The 22,924-nt window shown below is 48.8% G+C and overlaps 1 protein-coding gene across 2 annotated transcripts; it reads left to right on the top strand.

The window, feature by feature from the left end:
* The first annotated feature begins 2,221 nt into the window (after window positions 1-2,221).
* On the top strand, window positions 2,222-22,923 carry CDH15 (cadherin 15). Of its 2 annotated transcripts, none has more exons than XM_081872266.1 (14): window positions 2,222-2,372; window positions 10,788-10,943; window positions 12,168-12,323; window positions 13,453-13,597; window positions 14,311-14,471; window positions 15,396-15,524; window positions 16,329-16,514; window positions 17,057-17,310; window positions 17,997-18,136; window positions 19,039-19,257; window positions 19,731-19,970; window positions 20,775-20,911; window positions 21,379-21,543; window positions 22,072-22,923. In XM_081872266.1, exons 1-14 carry the CDS (start codon window positions 2,319-2,321, stop codon window positions 22,267-22,269), a joined length of 2,340 nt encoding a protein of 779 aa, XP_081728392.1. In that variant the 5' UTR covers window positions 2,222-2,318; the 3' UTR covers window positions 22,270-22,923. The 2 variants fall into 2 exon arrangements, with proteins under 2 accessions (XP_081728392.1, XP_081728393.1); XM_081872267.1 differs by lacking the exon at window positions 2,222-2,372 and adding an exon at window positions 3,432-3,570.
* Window position 22,924: the final 1 nt, after the last annotated feature.

Here is a 22,924-nt window from a genome sequence, read left to right as displayed (position 1 = left end):
GAATTCTGATCATGTTTGCTTATCTGGAGGGTGTGTGTGTGCAGAAACAATACCCATCCATTGCTTCCCCCACTTGCCTCTCTACCGATATGTAGCCCTCATAAGAATGCCCAAAAGGGGATTGCAGTCCTCAGTCTGAAAAAGATTTCCCTCCCTAGATGTGTAGGCTTTGGCCATTATAGCAGAGGTACATCTTCTCTACTGTCACTCCATGTAATTATTGAATAAGGTTGCTCAGGCCCCTAGCTTTGTTTCCTACACCACTGTTTTTATTATTGTTGTTTCTGATTTTCTGTATTGATTTGGAGGGGGCAGGCTTGATATTGTTGTTGTAAATAGAAATGAGGAACCTGGTGCTCTCCAGATGTTCCTGGACTACAACTCCCATCATCCCTGACCATTGGTCCATGCTGACTGGGGCTGATGGGAGTCGGAGTCCAGCAACATCTGGAGGGCCACAAATTCCCCATTCCTGATTTAAATGGCTGTAAGCCCTCGTGAGTGATGTCAATACAGTGGAAGGGTGGGGCATAATTATTGCTGGTTTTTTTCATATAAAGTATATTTAATTATGCTTTTCTCCATATTGTCTGAAATATCTCTGGCAAACTCAGGGTGCTTCTTCTAATTGCTGATAACATTATGCAGCAAATTTAAACTAATAAAGTAGTGCACACTGGCTGAAACAGCAAAGCAGAGAAATAATTTCCTATGTACTACAATTATGACTTTTTAAAAAATTGCTCCTTCTCTGGTTAAGTTCATTCACATTCAGAGTGGTGGTAAAGTACCGTCAGGAGAGGTATATTAGCCTTAAATTTGGTAGAATGCATATCCTACATACTTTTATTTTTTATTGTTATCAATAATAATTTATTCTTCTCCTTTCTCTTATATTCTCAAAAACCTTTTTAAAAAAGAAAAATACATAGCCTTCCAAATACGGTATATAAATCAATAAAATATAAGTAAATTACATCGGACAAACTAACAGGGGAAACAGCTCCGTCTGAGTTTTTTCCAACCAGTGGCCAACCTCCTGACCACCCAATCCTGACCATTTGGCAGCGCTTGTCAGGCCTTGTTATTCCACCCAAGTAGTCCAGGGAAAGAGCTCCTCTGAAACCAAATTTGGGAGCTAAACTTGGGCTTGGGAGCACCTGAGTGGGAAACAGCCTAGGAACTCTGAATGCTGCTCCGAGTTCCTTGGAGGAAAGGTGGGCTACAAATAACTTCTGCATTAGGGCACTTCTTAGTGCTTATAAAACCCAGAGCATAGGCCCCTGGTACAGAATCTGCATAAAAGGAATAGATGCAGATCTACCGTAGGTCTCTGAGAGATGTTGCATGGGTGAGGTCTCACTGCAAAGGATGCCTCCGGACTCTCTCGCTGTTTTGCAGGGTTGGTTTGATCACATGCTGGGAATTTGCATAATTAAAGTGGAGTCAGGTGCTCTGTCAGCTTAGCACAACAAATCCACTTAAAAACAAAAACAGACTTTTGTGGTTTGGAAAGCGATGGGGAAAGGCATTGAAATGCGTGAGATGAATGAGTGACGAGCAGGAAGCTTTGTAAACACACTGCAAGCAAATCAGGATGAATGCTCCTTGTTGTGTAACTTCCCTGCAAACATATCAGAATGAATCCTGGATAAAGGCTGGACAAAGCCTAACCTCTGTGTAGGTTTTGTCCGAGCAAATCAGATCAGGTACTTCATAAATGGGGCATCTGGAGGGGCGCAAAGCTATTACTTTTTTAAAGAAGGGAGAGGAAGGGATGGAATTTCTAGGGGCCCACTCCTAGTAGGCATCAGCTCTCCATGGTTCCTTATAGTTATTCTTTTTCTCTTGCCATGCAACCAGTCCACAGTTTGACCCACTGTGGAGGAAAGGGCCAATGAGAGGACACATCCTCTTTTCAGGCCATTCTTGATCCTCGCTGTGACTTGGCTTTAGTATCTGGGATTTAATATTTCTTTCAAAAAGTTAATTCTACAAACTTCTAGCGAGGGGTGGGTGGGATAGCAAGTGTCAATTCTATACACACACACTCTACACACACTCCTTTCTCAGGGTGTGTGTGGGCAGGGGAGATATGCAGGCCATGCAGCTCCCAGGCCATCTCTCCCCCCCTCCCCGCCACCATCCGGCGTTCCTCTCCCAGGCCCCAGCACATGTGCTGTCTGTCAGAGCCTGGTCTCGGTTATTTTAGCTCTGCTCATAGCAGAGGCGCTCCCTCTGTGTGAGAGAGAGAAGGAAGGGGACGGAGGCTGTCCGGCTCTGCGCTCTGCCTGAGGCACAACCACTAGCAAGCCATTATGGCCACCCCTTTCTGGCTCATCTCCTTCCTGGTGGCCATGTTGTGGGCTCAGGTAAGCACCGGGGAGGGCAGGTGTGTCAGCCTGGAGCAGAGAGCAATGGGGCGGTGAAGATCCTTCTCTGCACTCCAGGGCATCAGGGACTTCAGTTAGGTGGAGGGTCCTGCGTGCAGTTGAGTCCCATCCCAAAGGCATTTCCACCTGGAGAACCAATCAGGGGGTTTCCCTCGCCACCAGGGTCCATTTGATTGACTGATTTGCAGCCAGGAGGAATTTTGCCAGCCTCTCTGTCCTAGACAAGGCTTATGCTGTGCCAAGGACAGTAGACAGAGCATGTGGTGGAATATACACGTCCAAGCTTCCAGCTAGCTGCTGAGCTACATTCAAGGTGTTGGTTTGGGTGTATATACAGCTAGAGACCAGGGTATCTGAAGCATCGTCTCCCCCCTTATCTAGCCAATCAGTCACTGAGCTCTGAAGGTGAGGGCTTCCTACAGATAATGATTATTATTTATTGAATTTATATACCACCCTATACCCGGGGGTCTCATGGTGGCTCAGAGAATAGTATCAAGATATAAAACCACACAATGCATAATAAAAATAAAAACAACCCAATAGCCCACTCCCAAAAAAACACATCTTACCCAGCAGTCTGCTCCTTATAATATAGGAATTCAGTCTTTTGTATGTGTTGTATGGGATCCTGGATGACAGCTCGTTTTTTCTACCTGTGATCTCTACTGCCTTGGGAATTTAAGAGATTAATCTGTGCTTTTTCTGTATACACCTGTGCGATTGTATTTTGTTCCGTGCTTGGAATGAGCTGGTTTGGCTTAACAAAGTTCACTGAATTAGTTCAGAAATGTATGGAGCACAATTCAAAGCGGCTCCCGTAATTGCCAGATGAACTGAGCAGATATTGTTCATTATGGGGGTAGACATTGAGACAATTTCTCTGTGTGGTTTTTCCCCCTCCTCTTTGGGTCTTTAAGCTTCAAGATGATCATTGTTTGGAAAAGTAAATTAAACCATTCACATGCCACTGTGTGTGCTCTTGGATGTTTTCTTAGTCTTCTTAAGTGTGTTTTGTAACAGGCAGCTTGTAACAGTTTGAGTGCTGGGAAAGAAAAATTGCTGAGGATCATTTGGATAAACTTGAATTCAGCTGAACTGAATGTGAACCAAACTAGTTGGTTTTGTATAGGGACAAACGAGAACTGGAATTCGTTCCTTTTTGGGCATGTTGAATGTGAGTGAGATTTCCTTTTCGAAATGAATTTTCGAAATGAATTTTCCAAGCTCTGATTTAATTTTCTCTTTGAATGCTTGTGCAAAACTCTGTGTGTGTGTGTGTGTGTGTGTGTGTGTGTGTTTCTCTAATAAAGCTTTGCTTAAACCATAACCCAACAAGTGTCTCCAACTGCACCAAGGTGGAACTCAGGTGAATGCACTTGGTGGACCAGATAATAATAAGAATGTTTGTAGGAGTTTCCAGATCAAAATTCTTTCACCTAATCAAACAAATCTCCTAATTAAACATTAAATTCTTACACATCATTCTGTCCCTTCTTAGAAAGTTCTGAAAACTGAGACTGGCATTGGCACGCCAGACCCCACACCATCCCTCTTTCTTTCTTTTTTAAAGCTTCTTGAACTTAGAAAAAACAACAACCCACATTTTCATAGTCAGGGGGTGCTGGGCAGGCATGTACACAATTCACAGAATCATAGAATTGTAGAGACATAGGACCTCAAGGGTCATCTAGTCCAACCCCCTGCAATGCAGATGCTTATGTTATTATTTTTACTTTGAAGATATATTTTTCCCTTTTCTATAACATCCCCCACCCCAGTAAATTCATTTGGCATCAGGACAGCAAGAGCAAATTTCATTTTATTCCCATAGTCACAGCGGTGCTGCCATTTACATGTGTTCCAAATGCAAAACTGCACTTGTAGCTTCTTTTCTTTCAATCTGGGTTGGCAAACTGTGGATTGGAGGAGGAGGACAGCACCAAATGGGATGGGGGTGGGGAGAACAGGAATGCTCGTGGTGTGCTCCACAACTGACATAATTACACCTGGCCCTCTAAAGTGTTCCCCATAAGACCCTTTAAGTCCAGGGTGTGAAATTACCAAGGTGTGGCACTGAATCCACAGCAAATCCACTGTAAGTCCAACACCTGTGTTCTGAAGGAGGGGGAGTTGTTGGGAGTTAAGTTGAACAAGTCTCACCCCACTTCAGAAAGGAAACTCCAAGTCCCTGGAGAATACTTAGCCTGGAAACATCTGGCTTGGGTCGGGGGAGAAGTAATGAAGTTCTGCCATTACAGGCCATTTTCTGATTTCTGCCATAGGGAGAGCACCTATGTCGAAAGGGTGGTGGTGACTCTGTTTGGAGTGCAAGTTGGTAACCCTGTGGCAGTTCACCACTCTCGGGAAATGCCCCCGCCTCTTCAGATGGAGATGTTGGCTTGTTCCTTTAACTTCCAACCTTCACGTAAATGTCCTGGGATCTCTCCGCTCTATTCCGTCATAACTGAAGAAAAAAATACGCTTTATCGGGGGGCTTTAGAACTCTCTCCAACAGAACTTTTCAATGCCTGGGGGGAAATACAGTTTACAGGGTGGCTTCATGAGGAAGTCCCAACAGACTGCTTAGAAAATTATAATGTGTTTTCAGGGAGAGACAGGCCTTCTGCAAATGTGGGCTGTTGTGCCCTGCGAGAGAAAGGTCTCCAGGTCCCCAAAGGAGCCTGCCTTCATTTTAGCCGCACAGAGAGAGGGATCCTGTCCACACTCTCATTTCACAATCCTCAATTGATAGGGCGAGAAGACATGTAAAGAAGGATGCCCCCAGCCCACCAGCAATGAGTCTCATAGGCATGTCTTTCAGCTGCTGCAGCTTTTCTGACTCCTGCAAAGGAAAGCCCTTCTCCTCTTCCTTTGCATCAGGCTGCCCTACAGATTCCCAAGCCTTTGCTTTCCTCAGGGAGGGCTTGTGCAATTGGAATGTCCTCTCCATCCCACCCCCTTGCACCTTGGAAGCCGCTTTTCCCTTATGGCACTTTGGCCCTTGGACCTCCCCCTCCAAAGAGCTGGATGGGATCAGTTGCTTTGCATAGGAAGACGCAGGAGGCTCTTGACTCCTGGGAGGGCACAGGACCCCTACTCCCTTCAACAACCACCTATTTGGAATGGGAAACTTTCTTTCAATGAACATTAAAGGCTATGAAGCTTCAGAGATAAAAGGAAGGGAAGTTCTAGGGTTCTTCATGGGGGCAGGGTGTGGTGTAAATGTGGAGGAGAGCAAAGCCATTCAAACTTTGGAGAGCCAGCTCCTGGATATCCTGCAGCTCTGCAGCAGCAAAGGAGGCATCCCTCCCCCTTTCTGCCAGCTGCCCCTTGAGTCAACAACAAGCGTGAAATGTCCATGCCGGCAGCTGGGAGCATAAAAATGCAACCCACCCCAGTGACCGAGAGCAAAGAAGCTGGAATTCCATGTGGCTTGCATTAGGGACACCCTGCAGCAGAGCTCTTCTTGGAATGATGGCCAGGGAGGGAAGTGGTGGGGCGGGGAAGGAAAGTCCCATACAAAATCCTGAAGTGTGACCCACCATCCCTCTCCTCTGCTTGACTGCTGGGTGCTTCCACAAACCTCCCTTCTATGCTGAATTTCTGGGTTCTTGCCTGCTTGCAGAGAGATGAGACCCCCATGCTCTGTTTTGTGAAGTCAGCTTCTTGCTTGGGAAGGAGAGAGAGAGAGAGAGAGAGAGAGAGAGAGAGAGAGAGAGAGCGCACATCAGCCTGGATAGCTCAGTTGGTTAGAGCATGGTGCTGATAATGCCAAGGCTGGAAGTTCGATCCCCATATGGGACAGCTGCATATTCCTGCATTTCCAGGGGTTGGACTACATAATCCTCAGGGTCTCTTCCAAGTCTATGATTCTATGTACACCCCCTTCAACAAGTTGGAAGGTGGGCACTACAGTGGTTCCTCGGGTTAAGTACTTAATTCATTCCGGAGGTCCATTCTTAACCTGAAACTGTTCTTAACCTGAAGCACCACTTTAGCTAATGGGGCCTCCCGCTGTCGCTGCACCACCGGAGCACGATTTCTGTTCTCATCCTGAAGCAAAGTTCTTAACCCGAGGTACTATTTCTGGGTTAGCGGAGTCTGTAACCTGAAGCGTATGTAACCCGAGGTTACCACTGTATACACTGCTGTGCATATACACTTGTCCTGCATCCCCCAACTTTATACTGCACCCTGTTCCAAGTAGAAGATGTCCTTCCATGCAGTTGCAGATCTGTAAGGCCCTGACCCAAATCCTAAGCCTTTCCACCGAAGGGGCCCCTCACAGCTTGCGTGAGCAGGGCAGAGTGAAAGGATCCCCTTACAGTGGAGGACGGGGTGGGGGTGGGGGGGTGGCGTTCTTTGTTGTACTCCAGGAGGTTCGCATGCGTGTGTGCATCCCCCCCCCCTTGGCCACCTGCTGCTATGGAATCCAGGGCTGGGAGCTGGGTTACGTTTCAGGGCAAGTCGGGAGCAGGAGAGAAGGGATTGGGGGCGGGTCACGACCGGCAGAAATGCTGCATGGGAATGTGAAGTTAAATTCAGTTACTAAAGCATCTCTCCTGGCCAGTGTGGTGTTGCTGTTAGAGTGTTGGCCTGTGGCCCAGGAGACCAGGGGCACCTCCATACTGTCACCATTTTGTGGCGGGGGGCCAGTTCAGGCACATATTGGAGCTTTAGGTTTGTGTATAAAAAATGCTCTTGTCTCCCTACTGAAACGAATCCACTCCTTAAGAAAGAATCAGACTTTCCTAAGGCTCGGTGGAGCTTAAAACAACTATGTAATATATGTATGATTCATGGACTGGATATGACACATGTAATTTATGTATTATATTTTGTATTTGTTTATATGTATATATAATGATAAACCAATAAAAACTCATTTGGGAAAAGAAAAAAAAGAAGAATCAGACTTTCGCAGTGTGGGATGAAGAAATGACCGTCAGGTAGACATCTGGATACCCCACAAGCAAATCAGGACAAATGCTTAATAAATAGGTCATTCAGAGGAATGCCAGGGTTCAAATCTACTGCTTGGCCATGATTGGATGACCTTGGGCTAGTCCCTGTCTCTCAGCCTCACCTACAAGGTTGTTGTGAGGATAAAATTGGGACGGGGAGAGCCATATATTGCACCTTGAGCTCCGCGGAGGAAAGGGGGGACGTAAATGTAATAAATGCACTAGCATAAACATTGAACAAGGCAACCGGTCTCTGGAGAGATTTTGCCAAAGTTTGTGCTGCAGCCTTGTCTTTGCCCGACCCCTGGAGCAGCTGACAGGATGGGGCTTGTGTGAAGGCGGTGCAGAAGCTGAACTCAGTCTCTTCTCTGCAAGGCTCCCAGCCGCAGCAGTAGGGCAAGCGGGTCTTTCCTTAGAAGCTGGGTGCCAGGGAAGTCCGCCAAAGCAAGATGGGAATAACGTGGGAAAGGAGCTGAAGGAGGGTCCGGCCGTTCAAAATAGAAACAAAAATAGATCTCACAGGGAAGGAATGAGAGGCAGGAAGCAGCCATCACCTCCCTTGAGTCAGAAGCTCAGTAGCGTAGCCTGCACTGTGCCAAAATCTGGGCTGGGATCTTGGCTGGCTCATGAGGAAGGCCAAAGCAGATCAGTGCTAGAACATCTGCTCTGCATGCAGAATGTCCCGTCTTCTGTCTCCAGGTAGGGCTGGGAGAGACCCCTGCCTGAACCTCTAGAGCAGTGTTTCCCAACCTTGTGCCTCCAGCTGTTTTTGGACTACAATTCCCATCATCCCTTGCCACTGGTCTTGCTAGTCAGGGATGATGGGAGTTGTAGTTCAAAAACAGCTGGAGGCACACGGTTGGGAAACACTGCTCTAGAGAGCCGCTGCCAGTCAGTGCAAGCCATACTAAGCTAGGAGAACTGATGGGCCTGAGTCGGTCTAAGGCAGCTTCCTCTGTAAGAAGTCCAGCTGTCTCCATGCAGCTGCTTCAGGGAGGGGAGATGTGGAGGGAGCAGGGAGCAGCAGCACATTCTCAGCCAGCCCCCACAGTCCCCTTGCTTTTTATAGCCAACAGGTTCTGCTACTATCCACACCGTGATGGCATGGAGACAGGCAGCAGATAAAAGCTTTTTCTCCCTCTCTTACGACACTAGAAACTTGTGAACACCCAGCGGAGCTGAATGCTGGAAGAGTCAGAGGACCAGTGAAAGTGCTCCTTCATGCAGCACATAGTTAAACTATGGAACTCATTCCTGCAGGGAGGTAGTGATGGCCACCGACTTGGATGGCTTTAAAAGAAGATTGGGCAAATTCATGGAGGAGAGGGATATCAGTGGCTACTAGCCATGTGCTGGACTAGATGAGCCCTCTCTGGCCTGGAGGAGAACATAATAAGGGCCCTGCTGGTTCAGGCCAGAAGGGGCCCATTTAGTCCAGCACCCTGTTCTCGCAGTGGCTGACCAAATGCTTCTGGGAAGCCCAAATACGCGACCAGGGCTTGGGATAAGAGCTTGGGCTACTTTTGATGGGAGAGCAACCTAGTATTCATCCTCCTAATAGGGGGTTGAGCAAATCACAAAGAATAATTTTAATGTATTCTGCTTAAAAAACCTTGGTGATTAGGTGACATACAAATGCCTTAAACCAGTGGTTCACCAAAACATTTTTGCCCATGGACCACCTGGAAATTGCTGATGGTCTTGATTTTTCTGCCCATTGTAGCCTTTGTAATGTGCTGTACTAGATGCTGTATTTTTAAATGTAGTTTTGTATTGCTTCTTCTATTTTTTTATATGGTATATTTTACTGTATTACACCTTGGATTCCGTAGAATTCAAATTTCAATATAATAAAATGCAATGTAAGAATAATCCAATTAAAAAGCAATGAGTATTTAATGCAACAGAATGTCTTTCACCTTCAACCACAAATCCATGCACACAGCAAGGACCAACATGATGTTTGTGGGCCAGTGGTGGTCCACAGACCACAGTTTAGGGACTCTGCCTTAAACAAACTCCATCAAGGGCCCCAGCCACTGTCCCTATCACTGGGACCACTCATTGACAGCCGTCCGTCTCTGTACAGTATACAAAAAACCGGGAATCCGCCTTCTTACATGCTTACCTGTCAATCAGAACATTGCTGTGCTGACTCCCTGGAATCAACCTGCCTCCTCTGTTGTGCTCTAGCAGCTCCTGGGCTGTGTAAGACCCTTCCTCACCATTTCCTCCAGGACTGTAGGGCCCTTCCCCCAAAGATGGCAAACATGCAGCTGCTCCCTACCACAAAGGCTTCTTGGGTTACCAGAGAGGAATGCACAGCCCACACCTGGCTCTTAGCAATCACTACATCCCACAGCTAGATGCTTTCAGCCATTGGCTGCTGCAAGATAAGAACAGAACATAGGAGCCCTGAAGCTGCATCAGGCACATCTAGTCCAGCCTCATCCCCTGTTGGAGGCGGGATGCTTCTCAATGCTAGTTGCTGGAAAGTTCAGGATAGGGACAGAGCTGTTGCGCTCATGTCCTGCTTGCAGTCTTCCCACAGGGATCTGATTGGCCACTGTGAGAACTTGATGCTGCACCAGATGGGCCTTTGGCCTGATCCAGGAGGCTCTTTTTATGTCCTTATCCTGTTCTCACGGTGGCCAGCTATAAGGGCTCATCCACACTTCCTCTCGTCCTGCTCTTTCCCCCGGAGAAAACTGTTATTTGGCACTCAATCAGAGCAAACGGCAATTCAGGTTTTCTCTGGATTGACGTTTGCTCCGAGTTAGCACTAAAGAGCACATTTTCTCTGGGAAAGGAGTGGGGCAAGGAGAAAACCACTCCAACCCATGCCTAGAAAGTGCAGGTCAAGTGGGAGACCACTCCAGCCCATGCTTTCTAGGCACGGGACCAGCAGAAGTGTGGATGAGCCCTCAGTGTCTCTTGGAAGAAGCCCCTAAGCAGCACCCGAGTCCAACAGCATTTTCCTTGCTTGGAGTTCCAGCAACTGGTATTCAGAAACATGCTGCATCCAACATGGAGGGAGAACAGTGACTAGGAGACATTGATAAATAGCCTTATGTTCCATGAATTTCTTTATCTTTTAATCTACTCAAGGACTGATTGTACACCCAAGTTCTCAAACTAATTGAATCAGATGCTGGAGTTTTGTAGCGGCAGGGAGTAAGGGCCCCTGGAGGACAAAGGAGTTTTATTTCTGCCAGATCTTCATTTTACAATACTTATAGCCTGCTTTTTCAGCTGAAAGCATGATGAGCCAAAGCAGCTTGTGCAGAACACAGAGCCACCATGAAATTAAAGTCAGAACAGAAGGCATAAAAAATGGGGGGGGGGGGAGGCGTAGCAGACACAATAATAAGCCTCTGAAGTCTTCAATATGTCAGAGACTGATATAACACCTTTTTTTCCCCGGCAGGATGTCTCTTGCTCTGAAGAGGAGGTCCATAGCAGCCCCCCAGTACTGCATCTAAAGCAGCAGAAGGATGGGACAGGAAGGGTGAAGAGGGCCTGGGTGATCCCTCCCATCAGCGTGTCAGAGAACCATAAGCGGCTCCCCCATGTTTTGGTGCAGGTAAGGAGGAGAATGGGCAGTTTGGTATTCAACAGTGGTGGACAGTGTTGGTTCAGGAGAAGGCTTGGGAAGCAAAGAAGTGCCCTTCTCTTTCCCCCTGGTGTGATGTTTCCATGGCTGCTCCTGCTCTCTGCTTGCATCCCACCCAGGATTGTGCCTTGGAAGGAAATGGCTGGACTGAGCCAACCCTGAGTGAACTTCATTGAGATGCTGAGTGTTGCTATGTGCCAATAGCACAGCACCCTGCAGAAACACACCCACTTGCTCATTGTGCTCATTGCTAGATCCAGTGCACCCTTCCTTACAGCCCCATCACAATCAACCAGGTTGTGGCTGCTCCTCTCCTTCCCACTCTGCCTCTGAAGGCAGGTTAAAAATACAGTCTGGCAATGGCACACATCCTTCAATACATGCAGTGCCAGTGTGGTGTAGTGGTTAAGAGCGGTAGTCTCGTAATCTGGTGAACCGGGTTAGATTCCCCGCTCCTCCACATGCAGCTGCTGGGTGACCGTGGGCCAGTCACACTCCTCTGAAGTCTCTCAGCCTCACTCACCTCACAGGGTGTGTGTTGTGGGGGAGGAAGGGAAAGGAGAATGTTAGCCGCTTTGAGACTCCTTAGGGTAGTGATAAAGCGGGATATCAAATGCAAACTCTTCTTCTCTTCTTCACCTACAGCCACACCGGTTCATTACACCATGAATGTTGACCGTAAGCACTGAATATGTGTGTGTGGCCTTTGTTATGGTGAAGGCACAGCTCCATTTGCCACAGCAGGCTCCCCCACACCTGCGGCTTGCAGGCACCCACGTGGCAGCCCCTCCTTGCACAACAGCACATGCATTCACAGGAACCCTGGCCCTCGCCTTCCAAGGACGTTGCACCGTGCATCAAGCCTTTCATTGCTCCATGCATCGAAAAAGGATCCTGACTCAGTGGAAGAGCATCTGCTTTGCGTGCAGAAAGCCCTCCCAGGTTCAACCCCCAGCGGCATCTCCAAGCAGGACTTAGAAAGACTCCCTGCCTGAATCCCCCTGGAGAGCCACTGCCAGTTAGTGTAGAGATAATATCCTGCTAGATGGAATCAGGCAGCCTTCTATGTCCCTGAGCCTGGTTGGGATTTAAGTCACATCTGGGTACAGAGAGGGGGAAGGGCAGCACCTGTGGGCAGGAGCAGGGGAGGTGCCGGCCCTCTCCCAGCACACAGGGTTAATCTCCCTTCTGTAGATTAAATCAGACAAGCAGCAGCCCGGAGGTGTGATCTACAGCATCAAGGGTCCAGGAGTGGATGAAGATCCCAAGGGTGTGTTCTCCATCGATAAACGCAATGGGAAAGTCTACCTCAATACTGTGCTGGACCGGGAAAAGAATGAACGCTTTCGGGTAAGGAAAGCCCAACTTGCTTCACGGTTCATTGGAGCTCCGGAGGGTTTTTTAAATGTCAGGGCTGAGCTCCGGAACACATGCAAATGGTGGTAGTGATGATGATAAGGTGCTTCTGACCATGTGCAAAGTGTATTTCCTTGAGTAGACTCAGCCAAACCTGAGATGTCCGAGATGTTGGGTTACCATCTTGCCTAGCCATATAGGCCAAGCTGGCTGGAGCTGATGAGAGTTTCCAGACCCAGAATATTTTAAGGATGTAAGAATCATAGAACTGTAGAGCTGGAAGAGACCCCAAGGGTCAACAAGTCCAACCCCTGCAATGCAGGAATCACAGCTAAATGTAAAATCTGACCCAAGAATAGATAAGCCAAAGGGCAGATAAGTTTGGCCACCAAGCAGTTCTCTCTCACCTCCCAAGCAGAAGGCAATTCACACCCCAGTCAGCAAGGAGGGCAGGACACAGACTGTGAGTGGAGACAGACAAGTGAATGCCTTGTTCCAAAGGGGGGGCGGAGGGGCAGAGTCATGGCAGGGGGCAGGAAGTGAGGAACAAGCCTGTGCTGCAATTCAACTGGTAGACCAACTGAGTAGTCAGAGACAGTGGTGAAGTTGGTGGCTGGTTGCCAGTTCCTTATTTGGCCAAAAGTTTGAAACCCTGCTCAGTCAGAAAACTGAAAAAGGAACTAAAGTTCTCAGAGCTCCAAAATAAACTTCAGGCTGCCCTATATTATCTCTCTCAGGAAATGGTCACCTTCGAGATTCTCAAAAATTATTTTCTACCTACTGGGGGTGCCATGCCTGATGGCGTCCTTCACCCAAACAAAGCATTAGGCTGGGCTCAATAGCAATGTCATTTCATAGAGGACTTTCTTCTGGAGCTGTGGGACATCATTTTGGGCAGCCCAAAGCTTAATATGGGATGTACATCCCCAGTTCCTAATTTGGGGTCATCATGGGGTCATTTGTGAATGTTGCACAAAAACAGTGCTTTTGATCAAAGATACTTATTGTGGATCTTGAAGGGGACAGTCTCCCTGGTTATGTGTGGATCTTATAAGACAGAACTCGGCTTATCTTGATGATCACCTGATAATAACTTGACGCCTCTTGCTTTGCCCATGCCCAGCTCAGGGCCTTTGCACTAGACCTGAGTGGAGTTCCACTGGAGGATCCCACAGACCTGGAGATTCTGGTCATGGACCAGAATGACAACCGGCCCCTCTTCCGGCAGGCTGTGTTTGCTGGGCACGTGGTGGAAGAAGCTCCCCCAGGTGGGTGTGCCAGACCCTCGCATGGTTCTTGTTTAATACGGATGGGCCAATTCTCTGTCTCCAAGCCCATCAAGGTGGGTTGAACTGGAAGCTGAGGGTGGGGAACTGTGAGAAACAGGTAGCAGCTGATAGGAATGACCTTCCCCTGCCTTAGACCTTCGAGAGTTTGTAGGCGACAACGGCTGCGTGAATATTGATTGCCCAAAACTGGAAAGAGGAAAAAACTCCCACGGAAAAAGATTGGCAAATTAAGTTAATGGAATATGCTGAGATGGCTAAATTAACAGGAAGACTCAGAAATCAAGACAATAACAAATTTTAAAATGAATGGGAAATTTTTATTGCTTATATGTCAAAGCATTATATACAAGTTGATACATCAGCAGGATTCTAAAAAACATTTGCAGTATTATGATAACAGATCAAACTAGATACGTACAGATAGAAAATATTATTTGGACATGCATGAATTAACAATAAATATAATGGAACCACAGAGAGGGTAGAGGGAAGTCAAGGAATTGGAGAAATCCCACATTTCGATATTGTATTGATGGTATAAACTTTTTAAATGTTTGCTGTATATGCTGTTTGTTAAAATTAAAACCAATAAAAATATTTATATATATTAAAAAAACCTTCAAGAGTTTTAGATGGGCTAGATGGGAAAATAGATTGTCCTGGTGGAATAAGGCATCTCTGTTCCTTCTCAGGTACCTACGTGATGACGGTAGAAGCCACAGACGCAGACGACCCTGAGACAGACAACGCCGCATTGAGATATTCCATCCTGGGACCAGAGATGGGAGACGTCTTCACCATTGACGAGCTATCAGGGGAAATTCAAACAGCCCGAGCTGGGTTTGACCGGGAGGTACAAGCCTGTCAATGTTTGTCTCAGAGCTTGAGGGTGGAATGCAGTCGTGGGTGACCAGTCAGTAGGCGCCAAAGAGCAGAGTCGACTGTATGCTGCACCAAAGAATGAAACCAGTGGAAATCTGGCATGAAACATTATTTCTTATTTGAATCTGCACACAAACTTTGATCATTTGAATCCTTAGGGTCTATTTTGTTACGACATTCCCAATTTTTGAAAGCTATTGGGCTGAGATGTTTTTGAAAAAACGGGGGCAATCATTTTGAATGCAGCACATTAATGCGGTAACATTATTGCCCTGAATTATTTTTAATAGTGTCACACACACACACACACACACACACACACACACTACATCTCAAAACTATACTTGAAAGAGCGAAATGTCAGGAAATGATTTGCAGTATTCTAAAAATACACCAAAATTTTACTTTATTTTATTTGCAAAAATCCAGTACAGTACAGATAAGCTTTGACCTACCATCTTTTCAAAAGAAAGGTGGGACAGAAAACCAGGTTTTTAAACTTATCTGACACTAGTAGCCTCACACCCAGCATTGGTGAATAATTCTAAGAAACAACAGCAAAAATCAGTGCAGTTTTGAAATCGGGGTTTCAATCGGTGGAATTTTTAAAGTTTCGCTCCACCATCTTGATTCAGAATGATGCCCAGATGTATCCAAATATAGATTTTTTAAAAATCTGCTACTCAAGCTCAGGAACCGCCATGCAATTTGGTTACAGCATCTTAAGGGGTCTCCAAACGTTTAGAGAACTGCAAACAACTTTCCGAAAGGTATTGTAGGTATGGAACCCAGGGAGGAATAGGCAGATCCTAGAACCGTGTGAATGGTATGCTTCCCTCTCTGGCTCATACCCTCTTCCCCACACCGTCACCTACCTCTGCTCCTCTCCACGCAGGTCGTCGGCATTTACAACTTGACACTCCAAGTGGCAGATATGTCTGGAGAGGGTCTGGCCACCACCGCCACAGCCGTTATCTACGTGGATGACATAAATGATAACCCACCCGAGTTCACGGAGAAAGAGGTGGGGAGCCCACCCCCCACCCACTGAGGAGGCAGAACCGGCGGGAGAGGAGACTATAAAGGACCCTGGCTGGGTTCTTTATCCAGCTGGTGTGGCTGGAAGTTCCTTCTGCTCCATTTGAATGGAGTTAGGGGCTTGAGAGTACAGTGAAGCAGGGCTTTGTTTGGCCTCTCCAATATCTCCTGCATAATAACAACAGCAACAAAACCTACTCCAATTGTGAAGCAGGAGGTGATCCATGCCGATACTAATAATTATATTTATTATTCTTTATTTTTTATACCCCGCCCATCTGGCTGGGTTTCCCCAGCCACTCTGGGAGTCTTCCAACAGAACACTAAAATACAATAGCCTATTAAACATTAAAAGCTTCCCTAAACAGGGCAGCCTTCAGATGTCTTCTAAAAGTTTGGTAGTTATTTTTCTCTTTGACATCTGGTGGGAGGGCATTCTACAGGGCGGGTGCCACTACCGAGAAGGCCCTCTGCCTGGTTCCCTGTAACTTGGCTTCTCGTAGTGAGGGAAAGCCCTCGGTGCAGCCCACAAAACGCATCAAGTGTGGGCCATAGCGCACAGGCTGCTCCTGCCAAGCCCCTTGGCAGCATCTAATTGCTATTTATCATTCTTGTTTATTCCCAACGCTTCCCCCACAAAGAGTTCAAGATGTCACACACAGTTCTGCCCCTTCTCCAGTTCTCCCTCAAAAGCCAGAAAGAAGGGGAAGACTGTGCCCTGCAAAGTGTGCACTGGCAGATCTAGCCAGGCCAAAGTACTGAATAACTCCCCGCCCCCCTTCTCTTGCAGTTCTCCATGGAGGCCCCTGAGAACAAGCAAGGCGTGGTCATTGGGCGAGTGCTGGTCCAAGACAAGGACCTCCCTGGTTCTCCCAACTGGTTGGCTAAGTTCACCATTCTGGAGGGGGACCCCAACGGGGCTTTCGCCATCCACACCGACCCCCTCACCAACGATGGCGTCATCTCCCTGGTGAAGGTAAGGAATGGCATTCAGCTGGACCCATCCCTGGAGCCTGTTTAGAGCACCGGGTTCAACCTGGGAACAATGGCCAAAGCACTGGGTGCTAATGAGCATGCACAGAGGGCGTTCCGCTCACCATGGAGTAGCCATAGCCTCCCCCATTCCCTAAATATGAGGCCTGGGGTATGGACTTTGAAGGGAGAGGGATTTACAGGCTAGCTGTCTTTGTAGAGTTTAAATAAAAACACACAATCCCAAACTTTAAACAAGCAAGATAATGATAACAAGAGTACCTCTCACCATGCGCTAAGTCGCCAGTCCTCCTGGATGAAGGGAGCAGGATTCTGGGGCCAGAAGCCACAATACGCAAAGTGGATTTGAGTTCTTGCAACTCTTGCTTTAGCTATCAATAGCTGGTTGAAGCTCAAAACAGAGCGGACAGAGAAATGGCTGGGAAGCAGGAATGCTGGCCCTGTTTGAGGGATTTGCAACAATGGGAGCAAAAGGGTCCCATGCCACTAACCACGGCTTCACTAACTCTCTTTCCCTAATGTCAGGCCCTCAACCATGAAGAACGGGACCGGTTTGAACTGCTTGTCTCTGTCCAGAACCAAAGTCCCCTGGAGCTGTCTGCCCCAAAGGCTGCCAGGGCCTTGACCACAGTGCGAGTGAATGTGCTCGATGCCAATGAAGCCCCCTTCTTCCGGGAGAATCCCTGGAGGGGAAGCGTGAATGAAGGTGCGCCCCCTGGCACAGAGATAACCCTCTACCGTGCCAGTGACCCAGACACCCAGCAAGGGCAGCAACTCAGGTGAGCTGGGCCAGAGGGCTTCAGGCTACCATCCAAGGAGATACTCCAGGTTAGCCTGCATTGGGAGCAGGTGGGTGACTTTAAGGAGGAAGGGAGCAGAAAACCCCCTGGCAGGGTTGGCCTCCAGGGCTTGGTGGGATTCTGCCCTTCCAGAGCTGCAGACCAAAGGCATGGCTTGGTGCCTGGCATAAAACTAAGCGCCGCAAGAACTGCAGCTCCTGTTCCCCTTTTTGTTTTAAATAAGTCTCTAGCCTTTATGGCCGAGAAGAAAAACGTACCAACTTGCAGAAACAGAAGAAAAGTCCTGCTGGATCAGGTCAAACGCCTATTTAGTCCAGCATCCTGTTCACACAGTGCCCAACTAGATGTCTATAGGATACCCACAAGCAAAACCTGAGTGCAACAGCATTCTTCCCTATTGTGATTCCCAGTGACTGGTATTCAAAGGCATACAGCCTCCAGCAGTCAGGGGAGAGCATAGTTGTCATGACAGTGTTTTGTATGAGCCTCTGCAAAGCGCCTCCACCACCACACAAGCCCAATTTGCCTCCCAGATGTGTGTGACATCCTGGCGAGTGTGACTTTGCCTCTAGGAAAGGGAATGCTGTTCATGAATACACACACACACACACACACACACACACACACACAATATTAGCATCTCTTTCTCTCACCTGCATCCTCAGGTACTTCCAGGCCTCTGACCTGGCCAGCTGGCTGCAAGTGGACCCTGACTCCAGCCTGGTGCAGACACGACAGACGGTTCCCCCACGCTCAACATTCCCAGGCGGCTGGTACACCTTGCAGATCCTGGCCAGCGATAATGGTGAGAAGGTTGGGCAGAGAGTGGGAGAGGACAGGAACAAGCCCATGGCTAGAAGGTCACTGTAACAGGGGCAGGAAATCACTGCAAAACAGCCAGCATGGAGATGCAAGACACCTGATCATGTCACTTGCAGAGCATCTACACATCTTTCAGTTAGTGTCACTCATTCATTCCCACACTTTTCAATGCATTTCCTCGTCGCTTTTTAAGCAGCAGAGCCGAGGGCTGTTGTTTATAATGGAGGTTTGGTTACACTGGGGCAGCAGAGGCCTTTAAGTGCACAAATCAAATGTTATGATAGGTGCTTGAATACCCCCTGCAAAATACTGCATCTGAAGCTGCCTTTAGAGAGTCTCAGAAGGGTATATTGGATCATAGAAAAAAGTCTGGCTCCACCAGTAGCCAGAAGATGCCCTTGGGAGAGTTTGCAAGAAATGTATCTATCCCTTATTTGCCACAAAGCCTCTGGTAATCAGATATAGATTTCCCCTCCACATGGAAGTTCCATTCTTTCCAAGGTAATAGTCAGTGACAGGGCAAAGCCAAGACATTTTGCTGATGGAGGTGGCCAAGATGTCTCCTCTGCCTTTCCATGCACAGGAGGTGACTAGGCTGGTAGTTGGATCTGCTGCCAACAGGGTAGCATCATACGCATCTGAAGGCAGCAAGCTAGTTTAGGGACTGTGGGACAAGTAACTTTAGGACAAGCCACATGCAACAGAGAGCTCTAGCCTCCAACCAGAGGGAATTCCAAGGGGCTCAGGAAGAACAGCCTGCAACCACCTATCAGCGGTCTGCTGCCTAAGGCAGCTTCCTCACACTGCTTATTGTTAGGGCCGGCCCTAGGCACAATTAAAGCTATGCCCTAGGAATGCATCTACATTCTCCTGCTTTTTGTTTAGGAAACCCGTCCCTGACAGCTACAGGGACCCTGTCCATTGAGGTGCTGGAAGTCAACGACCATGCTCCTCTTCTGCTTCCGGTGACTAGCGATCTATGCAGCCAGGGTGGACGCCTGGTGCTGAGTGCCACTGACGATGACCTGGCTCCCCATGCTGAGCCCTTCCACTTTCGCCTCAGCCCTGACATGGCTCAGAATTGGACTCTCGGACACATCAATGGTAACCTTGACCTGGTGGGAGTCAGCACCCCTACATTTAGCAGAGGGTGGGAAAGAGATTCAACCAGGGATAGCATCAGCGTTTGGCATTCCCAGTCAATTCCAAGGGGCCTGAGCACCCCACCTTAAAAAAAAATACATTGACCTGGCTCTCTGAGCAAGGCTGGACCACAAAGTCCAGCCACTATTTTAATTTCCTTCAATATCACTCCAAGGTATTGTGGGAAATTAAAGTGGCAGCTAGGCTCAGCTTCCTGGCACTGCCTGTCCCTCAGCACGGCTGTTTCTGCCATTGCTGCTACCCCCAAACAAGCCAGCCGGTGGACACCTTGTCCTGGGACCCCTCAGACCCATTTGGATTGGTCTTCCTGCAAAGGTAACAGAAAGCATTATGGGAGGGGGTGCAGAAGAATAGACACAGGCAGGCGCCTGCTTGCTCCATCCTCCTCCCTGAAACTCCCCCATCTGTTACAGACACCCATGCGCTGCTGCAGACTGAAGGAGAAGTGGACATAGGGCTCCACGTCCTGCCGCTGCTCATCAGTGACTCAGGGACACCGCCACAGGTGCAAGAGCAGCTCCTGAATGTCTCTGTGTGCGCCTGTGACAAGTGGGGCTCCTGCCAGGCTCACGTTGCTGCTGTGGTGGGTGCTGTGGCAGGCCTGAGTTTCGGGGCCTTGATGATCATCCTGAGCTGCACCATCCTGCTCCTCCGTAAGTGCAACACGCCTTCTGGCATGAGATTCAGGACCTGTTCCTAAAAGGGCATTATGCTGGGGCATGTCTAATGTGGTTCAGTCCCTCAAGCTCAACCTAATGGTAGGGCCGGCCTGGCCAGTGGGACCCGAGGTACAATGTTAGAGCAGGCTTCTTGCGTCTCTTACTTGCTCATGAATAGGAGCTGCCAAACAACAGCTGCGTGTCATGCTGTGCAGCGGCCTGGGCAGCCACCACATATAGCAAGGCCTTTTTGGAAGGACCTTGGGCCCCAGCTCTGGAACTTTTCATCAAGTCCTCCCTGCTGCTCCTCCAAAAATGGGGAGAATCATTTCTGCTTCCACTGGCCTTTTGAGTACTAATTATTACTTTTCTCACACTGCATAGATTTTCTACTGTAATCTATCCATCCATCCAAAAATGTAATATGTTAAAGAAAATTGTTGTGCAAACCCCCCCCCCCCTCATATTAGGAAAAAATGCATAATGGTGTGCATATGAGGAGAAATTCTCGCAAAACTGCTGAAAAAATTCCATGAGGACTTTAAAAGAAAGAAAGCAAACTAATATGGAGAATTGAATTTAGGATTGGACAAAAATGAAAAACTGAGAGAAACCAGAATTGAGATATTTGCTCATTCCTACTTGCAGGAGGCTGGGGAAAAGACATGTTTTGATGCTCTACAACACACACACACACACACACACACATACACATACACACACACACACACACACACACACACACACACACACACACACGGCTCCTGCTTCTTTTAACCTTTCCCTCTCTGCTTGCAGTCCTGGCCTTGCTGGTGGCTGCCCTGGAGCATTCCCGCCGTCAGGCCTTCCACAAGGGTCTCCTGGGGGGCTCTCAGGATGACTTGAGGGACAACATCGTCAACTACAACGAACAAGGAGGCGGAGAAGAGGACCAGGTGAGACCCCAAATTATATGTGGGTGTGGGGTGGGAAAGCACAGCAGAGAAGGCAGCCTGAACAATCTATGATGGACTTAAAGAACTATGGAACTCCCTTCCGCAAGAGGCAGTGATCGCCAACTGGGTTTGGCTTTAAAAGAGGACTAGACAAATTCATGGAAAATGAGACTGCCAATGACTGCTAGCCACAACAGCTGGTAGTAACTCCACTGTTGGAGGCAGGAGGGCTCTGAATGCCAGTGGCCAAGAATTATGGGTGGGGAGAGGTGAGGTCACACTCGGGTCCTCCTTACAGGTTTCCCATTGGCCATGGTGAGAACAGGATTTTGTATGCATTTTTGATTGGGGGTCTCCCAACTTGAATCCCCCCCTACGTCATCTGCCAGGCCCCAGCAGGGCCAGGAAGCCTTGTCTCTCTCTCACACGCACATCATGGTTGTAAGGTCCCTCTTCCTGCCTTTCAGGATGCCTACGACCTCAACCAGCTGCGCAACCCCGACCTCTTCCCCCCACCATCTCTTCGGAGCAAGCCGCCGCACCGGAGGGACGCCCCCTACAGCTACGGCCTGCCTCAGTACCCCCGGCGGCTGCCTGCCTGTCCTTCCGACATAGAGGACTTCATCAATGAGGTACTGAAGAGACACATCAGGGGCTGGGAGGATGGCAGAGGCCAATTGGGGCAGAGCTGGAAGGGGGGGGGAATCCTCCCTGATTTTGGCCACACGGAGCTACCCCCTTCTCAGTTCGGTGCTGGCACAAGTTATCAAGAAGCTGCAGGGCCTGAAGAAGCAGGAGTGGGGAACCTGGCAAATGGTAGGTGTTGCCGAATTCCTGGCTCCCATCATCCTTGGCCTCTGGCTGTGCTGGGAATTGGGAGTCCAGCAATTGCTGCAGAGCTGTAGGCATCCTACCCTTGCGGAGCAAGAGGTAATGGCTAGGAAAAAGGAGGCCTGGCAAGTAGCTAGCTCTTAATGCAGGCTTGCCCTTTTGGCTCCATGGGGGCTGCAACTAGAACTTTTAAATCTTATTTTATTCATTTAAAAATTGTATATCCCGCTTGTCACTACCCAAGTCTCAGTTAAGGGGAGAGGGTCATTAGGATGTGGTTTGTCTTGGTAGTCCTCTGCTGAGCTCCCCTGCTTCTCCTCCCCCTGCAGGGCCTGGAGGCGGCCGACAGTGACCCCAGCGTGCCCCCGTATGACACGGCTCTCATCTACGACTACGAGGGCGAAGGCTCGGCCGGCGGCTCGCTCAGCTCCATCCTCTCCAGCTTGGCTGACGAAGACCAGGATTACGACTATCTCAACGAATGGGGTCCACGATTCCGGCGCCTGGCAGAGCTGTACGGTCAATAGTGGGGGTAGGGGGAAGATGGGAGGCAGGAAGGGGAGAGGAGAGGCAGTTCCAGCAGCCAAGTATGTGCTGGACTCTGCCAGCTGTGGACAGAGACCACGCAGCCCCACTGCCAGCAAACCCCCCTCCTCTCAGCAGCTGCTGCTGCAGTTATGGGGGTCACTTCCTGTTATGCCACCTACTTCCCCAGGCAGCCTTGCAGATAATAACCACTGCCCACTGTGGGGAAGGAGGGGCTCAGCGACCCTTAAACTCAGGTGCTCCAGGAAGTCAGCACCATTTCCTGGGAAGAGCCAGCCCAAAGCAGGGAGGGAAGGCAATGCCAGTCACAGATAGGGATGAGGGCCCTTTGCTATAGGCCCACTGGCCATTCTCACCCAAGGCTCTGAGCACCCAGCAGGCAAGTGGGTGGAGCCAGATGATAACAACCTAGGTTGGGAAAATTGGGTAGGGGGGGAGGTCCCGGATGAAGGGACCTCCACTGGGCTAGATGAGGGCTCTGGACCCCCCACACCCCTTCCTGAGCAGGCTAAGGCAGAAGACTCAAGACACTTTGCTGGGCCCCAGCTGCACCCCTTAAGAAAGAGATCCAGGATGCTTTGGAGCAGTGAGGGGAGGAAGGGAGGGCAGCTGGAAATAAAGCAGTTGAAGATGGAG

The sequence above is a fragment of the Podarcis erhardii genome (genome assembly GCF_964252035.2).
Source record: "Podarcis erhardii genome assembly, chromosome: 7".
Classification (NCBI taxonomy): domain Eukaryota; kingdom Metazoa; phylum Chordata; class Lepidosauria; order Squamata; family Lacertidae; genus Podarcis; species Podarcis erhardii.
Note: the sequence above shows the minus strand (reverse complement) of the source record. Positions and strands in the feature narration are given on the sequence as shown.

Bases quoted from the DNA above. Each gene is read 5' to 3' on its own strand.
- CDH15 (XM_081872266.1), top strand. From the start codon at position 2,319: ATGGCCACCCCTTTCTGGCTCATCTCCTTCCTGGTGGCCATGTTGTGG. The intron at 2,373-10,787 runs GTAAGCACCGGG...TTTCCCCGGCAG, and splicing joins TGGCCATGTTGTGGGCTCAG to GATGTCTCTTGCTCTGAAGA. The intron at 15,525-16,328 runs GTGGGGAGCCCA...CTTCTCTTGCAG, and splicing joins CCGAGTTCACGGAGAAAGAG to TTCTCCATGGAGGCCCCTGA.